The sequence below is a fragment of the Ovis aries genome, chromosome 23, assembly GCF_016772045.2.
Source record: "Ovis aries strain OAR_USU_Benz2616 breed Rambouillet chromosome 23, ARS-UI_Ramb_v3.0, whole genome shotgun sequence".
NCBI classification, from domain to species: domain Eukaryota; kingdom Metazoa; phylum Chordata; class Mammalia; order Artiodactyla; family Bovidae; genus Ovis; species Ovis aries.
The window spans coordinates 37753348-37767686 of NC_056076.1; the positions used below are offsets into that span (position 1 = coordinate 37753348).

Below are 14339 nucleotides of genomic sequence, written 5' to 3' on the forward strand. Positions count from 1 at the left end.
GTGCTGAAGGTATGACAGCCTCGGTCCCAGGGAAGGACGCCTTTCTGTCAGTCATTCAGCACTAATGCAGTGGCACCGCCCTCTCCTTTTCAGCCTGCTCTAGTGAATGTGTGACTCTACATCCTTATTTCAATTATACATTCCCTTCTCCACTAAGTCAGGCTAAAGCTTTGAATGAGTCTCGACTGCCTTCTGCTGCTGATTCCATTGCACGTAACACCACCTGTGGGCCTGACTCACTGCCTGGCCCCCTGTACCACTTACTGGTTGGTGCTAGATGAGTCAAGTCAGTATGAGGACCTCAGTCTCCTCATTGGGCGGGGGTGGGGGGGCTTGCATTAAACCCATGGTTATGAAGCTTGTCTACTCTGCTCCCTGGTGTACATGGGATTCATCCTGACTTCCATGAAGATAGCTTGGCCCTCACCTGTGTTACTGGGTCCACGTGGAAGATTTTGTTTGAATTAAGTGTTCTGTGCAATTATTTAAGAACAGGAATTTAGACAGGCTCTCAGGTCACTTCCAGCTCTAAGATACTGTGGACCTCAGGAAGGAGCTCATGGAGCAGAGGGAGGGTCAGGCTTCTTGTCCACAGGAGAGTTCAAGAGAGGGGAGAGACGGTCAGCAGACAGTCTCACGCCTCCTCCTCCTGGTTCCCGTCCCTGAGTTCAGGACTGACTCTACAACCACAACCTTCAGTGGTTTTCAAATTCTGCTCCCACACTGAGAAAGAGCCTGAATCATCACGATGGTTCATCCGTTACTCCTGTAGATACTGGGATTCTATAGAATCCTTTGTGTGTGAAGCACGGTTGAGAGGGGTCAGGAGAGAGCACATTTCTGGGGACGCAGGCTTGACCGCTGGGTTAGGGTCACTCAGCCTTAGTTGGTCTTTCAGAAAAATGGGACCACTTGTTGGGGGACCAGCTATAGTGATTTACATACCAATCTATAAGCTTCATTAATATTTTTTCTTTTCCTTAACATATTGGCATGGCCAAAAAGCTTGTTCAGATTTTTCCATTACATCTTATAGAAAAATCCCAAAGGAATTTTTTGGCCAACTCAATATATACACTTTTCTGACATAGGGCACCTGTTGCAAGCGATGAACAACCTACTGTGTGATTTGCAGCCCAGAGATTTTTCATGTTGAGGCTGGGAGCCATTCTTACAGTGTAACCTGAGACCTTCTTTTCCAGATAGTCTTACTCAAGAGACTGAAGGACAACACATGTGGAACACCTAAGGTTTTAAATATATATATATATATAGAAATGAAAGAAAAGGAAAAAAAAAATGCTTTCACTTTCCTCCATCTGCAGTAACAGAAAAATAAAAGTTGTATTTTGAAGCCACACTAGGAATAAACTCAAAGGGGTTTACTTACTTTTCTCGGCGATGGCAGCTTGTCTGTGGTTGAGAGAAACGAACAAACACACAAACAAAGAAGGGTTTTGTTTTAGTGTTACTGCCAAGTAGCCAACCCCGACTGCGTTTCTGTTTCTGCTGCTCAGCAAAGCAGCGGGAAGTGCTGCTCCGCCTGCATTTTCCCCAATACGGGACCCTCGGCCCCGCTGATACAGATGGGGAGGAGCACGGGTCAGAGACAAGGGTGCCTGTGGGGGCGTCATTGGGAAAGAGGGGGACTTACTTCAATCTCTGGAATTCCGCAAAGGCTTCATCGTAGGCTTGAAGAGAAAAAAAGAGAAGTTAGAATTTTCTCACCCAGAACTGGCCACACACAGGGGCCTATGAGAGCTCACAGTGTGAGCACAGTGTAATCAGTCCAGACCTGACGTGGTGGACTTTGAAGGAGGCTGCACCCGAGCAGTCCCTATGACTCAAAGGCTTAACAAGAGAAGCAAATACTTTCTAGGCAGAAAGCATGAAATAGTGGATTTTAGAAGCTCTCAATTCAGTGAGAAGACTTCAACCCTCAAAACAGAAAAGCAAAGTTTCGCTCAGCCAAAGATGGAATGGGATGAAACTGTGCTCAATGTTGTGTGGCAGCCTGGATGGGAGGGGGGTTTGGCAGGGAATGGATGCATGCATATGTATGGCTGAATCACTTCGCTGTTCACCTGAAACCATCACATTGTTAATCAGCTATGTGCTAGTCACTCAGTTGTGTCCAGCTCTTTGTGACCCTGTGGACTGTAGCCCACCAGCCTCCTCTGTTCATGGAATTCTCCAGGCAGGAATTCTGGAGTGGATTGCCATTCCCTTCTCCTGGGGATCTTCCTGACCCAGTGATCGAAGCTGGGTCTCCTGCATTGCAGTCAAATTCTTTACCATCTGAGCCACCAGGGAAGACCCCAATACAAAATAAAAAGTGTTTTTTAAAAAAAGATGGAATGGGAAGAAAAGTCTGTTTCAAATATGGGTTGGTTCTGTTAAAACTCCTGAGCAACAGAAAAGCTTTCCTCTCATTAAATCATTCTGCACGTCACAGACAGCTAAACTCTCTGTTCTGTGGTCCGGCCCGTCCGTTTGCAGTAGATCACAGCGTGTGCCAGTGCTAGCCCGAAGCACTGCTTCTATGCTATGCAGGAGACGAATAAAAGACACAGAAACAAAAAAATGAGAGTTCTAAAATAATTTTTTTCTGAGCCTACAGAGTAAGGGACTTTGAAGACGTCAGGCAAAAATACAGCTTCATTTTTGAATCTTTCTCACCTGGTCTTTAAGCTCCCCTGTGGTCTGGGAATTGTAACATTTTACGTCTAGAAAATATGTACATAAAACCAGTCTGCCCCCTTTTATAGATGGGAAAAATCAGCACAAAGCCAGGCTTACAGGCTGTGGAGGTGGACAGCTGGGCTAAACAGACTACTTAGGGCTGCTCTTCTTGCTCACATCACACAAGAAGAAGACAGCCTGGCTGAGCTAGTATGTTTGTTTCCTGCAGGGGACCATGCTGGTCAGACAACCTAAGGCCTCTTGTTTGAGAGGGATTTGAGAGTTGGGTAGTTAAACGAGCTTCAGTGGGCAGAGAGTAAAAGCAAATTTAAATAAGTTTTGAGTGGGATGAACTGGGAGAGTAGCATTGACATACATACACTACCCAGTGTAAAATAGCTAGTGGGAACCTGCTATAAAGTATAGGAAGCCTCCATCCTTTTAAGAAAAAGCCCACATCTTCCATAGCTGATGCTTTTGAATCATGATGCTGGAGAAGACTCTTGAGAGACCCTTGGACAGCAAGATCAAACCAGTCAATCTTAAAGGAAAGCAACCCTGAATATTCACTGGAAGTACTGATGCTGAAGCTGAAACAGCTCCAATGCTTTGGCCACTTGATGCAAAGAGCTGACTCATTGGAAAAGACCCTGATGCTGGGAAAGACTGAGGGCAGTAGGAGAAGAGGGCGACAGAGGATGACATGATTGGATGGCATCACCAACTCAATGGACGTGAGTTTGTGCAAACTCTGGGAGGTGGTGAAGGACAGGGAAGCCAGCATACTGCAGTCCATGAGGTCACAAAGAGTTGGACACGACTTAGCAACTGAACAACAGTGACAGCAATCTCCACTTTAGGTTCTAACCTGCAGAGCACCCATTTACCTTGTCCAGAAAGGTCCACCATCTTCTGGTGTCCGGTTTTACCATCAAAGAGCTCCATCACGTACTTGCCCTTGTCGTTAGGGGTGGGCTCGTTGATTTGCAGCCAGATCTGTTCCCCGGTGACCCCACTCTTAATTCTGTCTGAGTACTTAATAGGAGTCCCACTGTTTTGATCAAAAGAAAACCTTGTTATCAGTGGCTTTCATCCAGAGCTTACCTTTACTTTGTCTTATATTGAAGGTCTTTTCATCAAGTTTTATAGACTTTCAAAATAACAGGAGATCCTCACATGCTCTTCTGCTTCAGAGAAATTATGGGCCCTGAATCACAGAATAAGGATTCCAACGCCTGGGGTGGTGGGGTCTGGCAGTCTGCACATTGACCTCCCAATAGTGGTCTGGGACTCAGATTGCAGCACCAGTACTTCTCAGGGGGTATTAATTATCTTTGTTTCTGCCTGGGTTTAATTGTAGGACTAAGGGAATCTTTAAATAGAAAAGGCCAGACTCTACTTATTATTACTGCACGTCTCACGCAGATAGTCTATGGCTATAAACGGGGTTTTTACAGACTAGTTAAAAACAGATCTAAGGAGGTTCATCTGTGGCTGATGTCTATTGACACATGTGGTCACAAAGCTATTTAAGACAAATGTAAATATGTGCTCAGTAGTCAGGCCAAGAATAAATGAGAAGCAGAGTGGCTGTCAAAATGAATGAGGCACCTACTCTGACCCTGGATGTGTGTCTCCTCCTATTCTGCAGCTGGTCGTATGCAGACCTGCACATCATCTTCTTTACAAGATAATGAAAGCAAATAGAGCCCTTGGATCTGACAGTCTAGAAACACAACTGTTAAAGATGAAAAATGAGAAGAAAGGTGGAAGTAGTGTACTCTCAGGGGCTTCCCTGGTGGCTCAGATGGTAAAGAATCTGCTTGCAATGCAGGAGATCCAGGTTCAATCCCTGAGTCAGGAAGATAATCCTGGGGAAGAGAATGGCAGCCCACTCCAGTATTCTTGCCTAGAGAATTCCATGGACAGAGAAGCCTGATGGGCTACAGTCCTTGGAGTTGTAAAAAGTCGGACACAACTGAGCAGTTCACACACACACACAATGTACTCTCAGTGATGTTAAACTCTATGAAAAGTTCGTAAACATGTGAAGAAACAGAAATAAAATCAGTAGTAGCTGTAGATCTTCCTGACCCAGGGATCCAACCTGGGTCTCCCTCCTGCATTGCAGGCAGATTCTTTACCATCTGAGTCACCAGGGAAGACCAAGAAAAAATAAGGTAGTATACAAAACTACTTTTTTACAGCAACAATTATGCATGGAGAAAAGACTGGAAGTTTCCTCAGAATGTTCATACTGTGGCTAGGAAAGCCATGGTTGGTATCATATTATAAACTCTTTCTAATTTTAGTATGATAGTAAATATATTTTCTAAAACAAACATGTATTATGTCTGGGGTTGTAATAAATACAATGAACTTTAAAAAATAAAAACCCAAAAATCTCCGCCAGAAATTTCAGATTTCAAATAAATATTCAGCATTTTCTTATATACCACATTCTTTAAAGGATATTAAAATTAAAATGTCATAAAACATAGGGTAAAGGAACCCATCTGTACCCATAGACTTTAGCCTGAGCAGTATATATGTATATGTCCTAGAGAGTTAGAAAGGCAGACAGTTCTCTGCTGTGCTGTGGTAAGTCTTGAGTTCTTTAATCTCTGGCTAACATGCATAATGGGCTTTCCCATGGCACAATGGTAAAGAATCTGCCTGTCAGTGCAGGAGATGTGAGAGATATGCGCTTGATCCCTGGGTCTGTAAGATCCCCTGGAGACCAGAATGGCAACCCGCTCTAGTATTCTTGCCTGGAAAGTTCCATGGACAGAGGAACCTGGTGGAATACAGTCCACCAGGGAAGAGAGGAGCAAAGTCAAGATCCAAACCCATTTTAAGGTTTTTTTTGCATCACACCACCTACTTACATAAACCCAAGGAGAGCAATTGGTCCTTGGTCCCTGACCCTTTTACAGTCACACATCTGTGCTCACACAAAAAACTCATGTAGCTGACATACCAAACGATGTACAAAGCTTATGCCTTACTAGTCTGACAGCAGTTTCCTTAAAACCCAATGTTCTAATTTTGGGGAAAATGTAATTCTATTAGAGATGATGTAAAACCTTTTGATTGATGATTCAATTAATCTATCTTCTCTTATTCTTCAGACGGATATATTAGAATGCTCTAGATCTCACAGAGGAATTTCCTAGAATCTGATCTATTTTACCTTACAATCACTTTCCTAAAATGTATTCTGTGAGAAATAGAACAAAGGAATGAAACTCCAGGCTTTCAAAGTGGAATTTCACTTGTTTTCATTTTTTTAAAAGAATTCAGGAAATCAATAGTAATAACAATAAACCTAACAAAATGCTGTTCTGCATAACAGTAAAGTCATTTTCAAGAAAACACAAATGAATGCTTCATGGGACCCAGTTCTGGTGAAACATTCAATCTAGACCTTTAAGGCGGAGAAGGCAATGGCAGCCCACTCCAGTACTCTTGCCTGGAAAATCCCATGGACAGAGGAGCCTGGTAGGCTGCCATGGGGTCGAGAAGAGTCGAACACAACTGAGCGACTTCGCTTTCATCTTTCACTTTCATGCATTGGAGAAGGAAATGGCGAGCCACTCCAGTGTTCTTGCCTAGAGAACCCCAGGGATCGCAGAGCCTGGTGGGCTGCCATCTATGGGGTCACACAGAGTCGGACACGACTGAAGCGACTTAGCAGCAGCAGCAGCAGCAGACCTTTAATGAAACTTGAATCTAGCATAGTGCTGTGATGGAGGAGCTCTGGAGCCAGGCTTCCTGGGTTCAGCCCTTCACCTGTCACAGAGCTGATGACCTCAGGCAAGTCACCTTCCAGAGCCTGAGCTTCCTAGTCACTAAAGTGAGAAGTACCCATCTCACAGAGTTTGAATATTAAATGGTTTCATACCTCTAAAGGGCTTGGAGCAGTGCCCAGCATACTGTAAATGTCCACTGAGATATGGACTATTCTTGCCAGATTAGTAAACAAGGAAGTCACACCATGAGTGATCACAGCCCTTCAAATGTGAATTTCTGAGCCCAGAGGGCACCCAGGAAGGAGAACAATAACCGGGATCAATACCATGAGGTTGCAACCACTCCCTACAGGTGAGCACTGAAGGGCTCAGGATGTGAAAAATGCAAGATACTGCCCCCAGATAGCTGAGATACATATGAAAGGAATGATTTCAGCAAGCCCAGACTTGCACCTTCCCATATAGAGAAAAGCACTACATTCCTTAACTTGAGATATCTGGTTTTCTTAAATTTACAAAAATACTGTTGATGTTCAGACTACTTTCCCTTTGTTGCAGACATCTATGTAACCTGACTTCTCCCCCCACCTCCTCAGAACAGTTCTCTCAGGGCTACTTGAGAAGCTGCCTCCCGGGCTTAAGTCCTAAAAATTTGCACCAAATAAAATATAACTCTCAACTTTTAGGTTGTGACTATTTTTCAAGTCAACACCACTGAAGGGAAGCTCTAAGTAAACACTGTTGTTTGACTCCTCCCAGGGACCCACAGTGACCTTCTGCTCGGCAGGGCGCACAAGGACTTTGGGAATGAGTGTCCACTGCACCCCAAGAGTGGATGAAGGTGGATGTGCCTCACTGGTTTCTATGGCAGCCTGCTGGCCTCTCTCAGCCAGGAAATTTCAGTGAAGCACAGAGGTCAAGGACCCTCTCAATGGTGTAAATGGGAGACCTGGTTTGACTAAGAAACCTACTTCAGGCCTTGGAATCCCAGTTCAAGGAGAACTTGAATTAAATCCCTCCACAACTGCACAAAGGAAGCCTGGGATTAGAATGGATCTTCAGGCTCAATCTAGTTCAAATACACATTCCCAAAGTCATCTTGAGATCTCCAAAGCCTTCTGAGGAAACATGCTAATGCCCCACTATGCCAACTGCTACAATGACAGTGATGATAAAATCGGGCACCGCTTTGGCTCAGGCTTCTGGAGTCAATGAGCTTTAAGCCACACAACAGGAAACTTGGTGCAGGCTGCTGCAGTTTTGTCCAGAGCGCAGCATAGGTTAGGTGTTCTTAGAAAGACCAGATAAGAACCTGGCAAAGCGTGATTGTGTGGAGGTGGAGGTAATGTTACAGAGGCATCTACAAATTGTGATTTGAGAAGGGGGGTGACAGAGGATGAGATGGTTGGATGGCATCACTGACTCAATGACATGAGTTTGAGCAAACTCTGGGAGACAGTGGAGGACAGAGGAACCTGGCGTGCTGCACTCCACGGGGTCGCAAAGAGTCAGACACAACTGAGCGACTGAACAACAGGTCGAGGAGACAGATGCTCCAAGCCATGACTGGCCTCACCACATCCATGCTAAGGGAGAGTGCTAACCTCACACTGAAGGGATGGCCTGGATGTTTCTGTCCTATGCTCCTCAACATCAGACCTGAGAAGTAAGAAGACTCCTTACCTGAGGACCTCCTTAACAGAGGGCTGTTGTTTGCCCCAGTCCTTCCTCTGACTGGAGAAAGGACTTCTACACAGCAGTTAGGTTTTTATTCACTTACTTGTGGGACCAGTTAACTTTCAGATCATCCACGTAGTAAGTAACAAAAGAGTATAGCCGGATGCCCTCAGCTGTGCTCTGGATCTTCAAATCTGTTGCAGACAAAGCTGCAAGAAGAAAACATGTATTTAACACACCTGTAAGCCCATCCCAGTCTTCCCAGGTGGCTAAGTGGTAAAGAATTCCCCTGCCAATGCAGGAGACACAGGTTCGATCCCTGAGAAGGGAAGATCCCCTCGAGAAGGAAATGGCAACCCACTCCAGTATTCTTGCCTGGAGAAGTCCATGGACAGAGGAGCCTGAGGTCCATGGGGTCACAAAGAATCAGACATGACTGAACAAAACCAAACCCACCCCAGAGAATAAGGAAGTATTGCCTTGTGAGAACTTACCTATTGTTCTACATACTTCAGTCATTAGCTCTTTAAAGGCTGTGGAAAGAGATTCATAAAGCTTTAGCATAAAAATGCTCAATGTCAAGTTCAATCTCACACTATTAGTCACATACGCTCTCAAAAGCATCCTGTCACAAGATGGACTTATTGACCAATTGTTAATACAAGCTCTTTGATGAAAGAACTCAATTGTTATCAAGTTTTAAAAGATCTCTGCTCCTATTTGGATATTTTTATTCTCTCGAATTCTTTGTAAACTGTCACCATATTTACATTCTAAAGAAAGAACCACAGTGAGAATCCCAGGAGTGTTTTTTGCTTTAGAATTCCCTTCTTCCTAAATCCCAGGAAGGCTTCGTTTACATTAGAGGAAGTTTTCTTATCTGTGGTATCAATTCACGGTGAATTAACCATCTAAGTTCCGTGATATTTCTCAGCCTAATTAATGCTTTTTGCCAATAAACGAGAAGCACATTTAGTCCTGCCTCCACCAAAAGTAGGAAGGTAAAATCAGTCAGACTTCTGCTGTTCGTCAGCAATGTTGTTAAAGATCTTGCTCGGGAACAAAATTGGAAATGTGGGCGTCCCATGTAGGTTTTCTTTATCATGATATAATTGTCATCAGAGGTCTTGGGAAAACGGAAATTGTTTTCTTGCTCTGTTACTGAGAGGCTTCACGTTCCATGTATAACCTTTCCTGTCACCTTTAAAATAGTGGACTATTTTGAGACATGCTTTTCATGGTAGTATTTGATCCTGAGACAGTCTTCATAGGTTTGAAACAAAAACTTGAAAACAGACCTCTAGTGGATTGTCAACTATACATTCTCTGAGGATCAAAACTACATTTCTGATTTGAAAAGAAGACTAAAAGCGAAGTTTTTGTTTTTTAATAAAATTCGCTCTGCTGTAATGACAATGAAAACAAAACCTATGGACAAAAGATGAGCATGACTTGAATCACCCAGCTCAGTCTCACTTAGAATTCTGGTCACTGGTGTATGGAACACACAGAACGGACCCCGGTGGACTGACCTTCATCCACAAGCTTCAATCTGCTTTTATCTTTTCCTCTGTCGTCTTTCAGGACAACTTCATAAATCCCAGCATCTTTCTTGGAAAACTAAGGGGAGAAGAGATACACCACATTGCAGCTTATTGTAGCCTCAGGATATGGCATTTGCATTTTTCAGGACCCATGATTTATAGAACTGCCATCAAAACACACTGAACAAGCATTCAGCCATGTGAGCAACAACCAGTTCCCAGAGGGACTATCCATCAAAGCTGGGCTAGCCAGCAGCCCCGAGTTTTCACCCTCTAAGGTGACAATTGACTTGAGGCTTAAAGTCCTCATCCTTTGCTCTGCCTTCATTTTAAGAACTAATGAGACATGTATTTGAAAGGTAGCTTCTTTTAGACAAAAAGTAAATAAAAATCTGTACTGAAATAAATACTATGTCTGATTGTCTCTGTACCTTTAGGGAACGAGTTGAAGCTGAAAAGCAAACAAAGAACAGTTCGCTTAACTGCCCTGCCACTCACCCATCTATGAGAAAAACTAGCTCAGAGAGGCAAGAGTTGTGGTGTCCTGCCAACACTGTTTGGACGTCTGACAAACCCTCACTTATCACAAAGTGAGAGAAGCTTTGTGTCTTTACCGCTTGTTTTTTGGGTGACGTCAGGGCAAGGATCTATGCCCAGGGCAAAGGAACACATAATCTAGTCTCTGTATTTTGGAAGAATGTGGGGTACAGAAGTAATATGCTACATTTTATATTTATAGTCACCTACCTCTGTTATAAGGAGGGTACATATGCCATCCTTAAAGTCATGCTTTTCATCCACTGAAATCTCCCTATCATCTTTGTACCATATAATACTAGTTTCTTTCTTAATATTCGCCACCTAGGAGAGAAATAGTAGTTATACTTCTCAAGATAAAGGAATGCTATCTTATGAAATTAAATAATTCTTAATGTAGCATTGGATATAAGAAAAAGTAGAGATTTCAAGAGAAATCAACTGAAAGCTGTTTTAACTGTTAGAGTTTAGAATAAAACAGATACAAAAGAATAAACGTAAATTAATAGCATCTTTATCTCCAGCAGAAAAAAATAGACTTTAAAATCATCTTGTAGACAAGAAAGCATAGAAGCATACAAACTAACATACAGACTTGAGTAAAATATAAAAATTTGAAATCCAAAGAAAGACAAATCCCATTAGATTAAAATAATAGTCTGTGTCACAAAAACAAATGACTTTATTAAGGTATCAGAATGTAGAAGCCCCTATCTATAGCTAACTACTTTTGTAAGATAAATGAAGCTTTGCAAATAAATGCAAAGGGGAAACACAGTAAAGAAATCTTTTAAATTAAATATTTTTCCAATTTTATTGAGATATAATTGATGTAATATTGGATATGTCTAGGGTATACAACATAATGATTTGATATATGCATTTTTGCAAAATGATTACTGCAGTGAGTTTAGTTAGCATCCATCAAGTATGGTTTAATAAATTAGTCACTTAGCAATTTTTAGGAAAGTCATTTAAATCCTATATCCATACATCATCTCACAAATTTCAAATGGGCTAAATGACTTCATATGCTTAAAGGGAGCTTAAGCTTTATCTATGATGTTAGAATTTTTTATGAGGGAGAGTATATTAATGTATTTCTTGTGTAATTAAGCCTGTATGAAAAAGTAAAGACTTCATACAAATCAAGAAAACAATTTCAGGGACTTCCAGGGTGGTCCAGTGATTAAGAACCCATCTTCCAATGCAGGGGATGCAGGTTTGATCCCTGGTTGAGGAACTAAGATCCCATGTGCTGCAAAGTGCGGGGCAGCAGGTGTAGGGGGAGGGTTAGTGGGGATGAGCAGGCAGTGCACAAGGTTTTGGAGGCAGTGAAAATACTCTGTATGATACAATAATGATGGTGCAGGTTTTTATACCTTTGTGCAAACTCACAGAGTGAAATAGAATGTCAACTATGGACTTTGGGTGATGATGTGTCCGTGAGGGTTCATCAGTTATAACACTTGTACCATTTTGGTGGGCATGTTGATAATGAAGGAGGCTATGCACATACAGGGACAATGGTAAGTGGGAAATCTATGTACCTTTCTCTTAAATTTTGCACTGAACCTAAAACTGCTTTTTTTTTAAAAAAAGGCTTAATTTTAAAAAAGTCTGTTTTTATTAACTAGGACATGTGTGATGAATTAAAACAATCATCTTGACTTTCCATATTTTTATATTGTTTTATTTTAAATATTTCTTACCAACCAACGATTACAGTAACATTCAACAGTAAGGGCATATCACTTATCATTTTGGTGCAAATGATAAGAGATAAGAGGAGATAAGAATGGAGGAGATAAGAAATTGATCTTCCTTTTCTTCTCACATTCTATTTTATCTTTATTCTCTTTGTACCGAATTATTAAAATTTTATTTATTTCTTACCTTGCATTTTAATAGTACATTACATTCACCAGTCACTTCCCAGCTCAAATACTCAGCGAAATGTGGACCTATGAAATTTTAATGACATCAGCAAGCAGCAATGTTAATCATGAATGCAAAAATCCAAACTCATTCTTAAATTCTAAGTTGATTTATGTTTAAAGTGAAATTTTTGAAATTAAAGATTTAGTTTTAAAATATTTTAAAATGTGTAATAAAATGTGTAATACTTTAATCATTTGTAATGATAAATATTTTCAATTACTTTTATTTACCAGGACATTATTAACAAAGTAATAATATTCATTTTAGTTTGTTATAGAAATAACCTTAGAATATTTTGTTCAAGAAACTGAAGATTTTCTCTTAATTCACTGCCTACTTTTACCTTGTTTCCTGATCCATTCTTGACGCTGGAATTCGGCTTCTTTCTGGAGCTTTTTATAAACTGAAATCGAAAAACAAAGAAATATGAAATAGAGTTGGGCGGTATAAGCGTACATGCCAGTCATTGTGCTAAGTTATTTACATTCATTATTATAACTCTCACATCAGACCACCCTATTTGTTTTAATTATTCATAGATGAAGAAAAAGGCTTAGGAAGGCTAAGAAACTTGTTCAAGGTCATGAAGTCAGGAAACAGTCAAATAGCTTTGGCTACTGCTAATGTAGAGACCTGGCCAGCATTTCCATTGCTTTATTAAATACTATATTTTAAATCTTGGTGATTTCCACACTGGCTTAATAACAACTGCCATACAACCAAGTTGTAATGGATGATTAACTGATTTGACATGCTCTGCTCATGCATATTTTTCTTCTTCATTTAAGTAATTTAAAGCAGGTACACATTACAAGAGAGTTTCATACTTTCTGAGACATAATACAGTCTGGGTTGTATTGTAGTATCCTTCACTGGAGAATTTTAGTAATAACTACTTGTTTATATATGAGATAATTTAAGTGCAGTCTTGCCTGTGGGTCAGTGATAACTTTGGTGTCCTTTAAAATTAACTTTCATTTCTAGGAAATAAAGTACTATGGAAAGTATTAGCTGTAAATTGCACTTTGAACATTGGAATCCAATCAAGAAATAATTCCTGCTTCTCCCACATGACTACTTTCCTGTGGTGGGGTATTTACATTAAAGGAAGTAGCAAAGGCTTTCAGATAATGTTCCACAGAACTCTCACCATCTCCAATGAGAACAAGGGTAGAATGGCCAGTTGCTCTTCCATCTTGAACCTGGAAGGTATATGTGCCTTCATCCTCATCCTGTAGTTTTTCCATAAACATTTCAATTATACCAGTGTTTCGATCAATATGCATCTTATATTTCTTCAGTGTGAAAAGGAAAAGAGAGGAAATATGTGAGACAGGATGATAACAAGCCATGTAAAATAAACACGCAAACCCCAAAGTATCATAATCTAAAAAAATTACTTGTTAACACTTTTTTAATGAGCAGTTTCAAAATCCTGTATCCAGAAAAATCAAAATATGTGGAATCTCTGACCTTGACCAGAATTGATTATTAAAAGTCTGACATTTACTTTTTTAAAGATAACTAAAGTTTCATTACCCCAAATCACAAAATGTTATCAAAAAGTTGTTTTTAGGTCCCCATTTTATTTGGGTAATATGATACAAGCAATCTATATTTCCTTTCACATTTCCCACTTGTGAAATGATTTAGACTCCCCCACCCCATGTTCAGTGGTTTTTATTACAACTTATCTGCATTCTAATGGGGCTTTCCCAGCCCTATTAGACATCCTATAACAATATGTTTAAAAATCTAAAAATAAAACCCACCGGCCCTTCAAAAATCTCCTTTTCATTAAATATGAAGTTGACTTTGGCATTGGGAGACAGCTTCTCAGCCTGCATCCAGAACCGGACCTGGCCTTTCTCCAAAATTTCCACTGCCAATTCTGATTTAACTGGGACCGCTATGAAAAATAAAATAAGAGTAGTAATTAATTTGGAGGAGGAAATGGCAACCCACTCCAGTGTTCTTGCCTGGAGAATCCCAGGGACGAGGGAGCCTGGTGGGCTGCTGTCTATGGGGTTGCACAGAGTCGGACACGACTGAAGTGACTTAGCAGTAGCAGCAGTAATTGTATTGATGACCAATTGTATTGTATGGATTTTTTCAACAAGTGGAAAGCAATAGAAGTAGTGACATAGTACCTTGTTCTTGTGAAGTGGAGGCAGTGAGAGCACCGTAGGAAAACTTGCTATGGAGG

General features: G+C 41.0%; 1 protein-coding gene across 2 annotated transcripts in view; it reads right to left on the reverse strand.

Annotated features, from left to right (window-relative positions):
- The window catches only part of MYOM1 (myomesin 1), a 117010-nt gene that overhangs the window by 4875 nt on the left and 97796 nt on the right, over positions 1–14339 (reverse strand). For both annotated transcript variants that reach the window (XM_015103648.4, XM_015103647.4), the window contains 11 exons: positions 13906–14042; positions 13284–13428; positions 12477–12536; positions 12089–12156; positions 10403–10516; positions 9644–9731; positions 8606–8644; positions 8215–8320; positions 3570–3733; positions 1655–1691; positions 1391–1413 (listed from right to left, as the gene is read on the reverse strand). In XM_015103648.4, coding sequence (XP_014959134.3) covers positions 1391–1413; positions 1655–1691; positions 3570–3733; positions 8215–8320; positions 8606–8644; positions 9644–9731; positions 10403–10516; positions 12089–12156; positions 12477–12536; positions 13284–13428; positions 13906–14042 — 981 coding nt within the window. The remainder of the gene's footprint in view (positions 1–1390; positions 1414–1654; positions 1692–3569; positions 3734–8214; positions 8321–8605; positions 8645–9643; positions 9732–10402; positions 10517–12088; positions 12157–12476; positions 12537–13283; positions 13429–13905; positions 14043–14339) is intronic.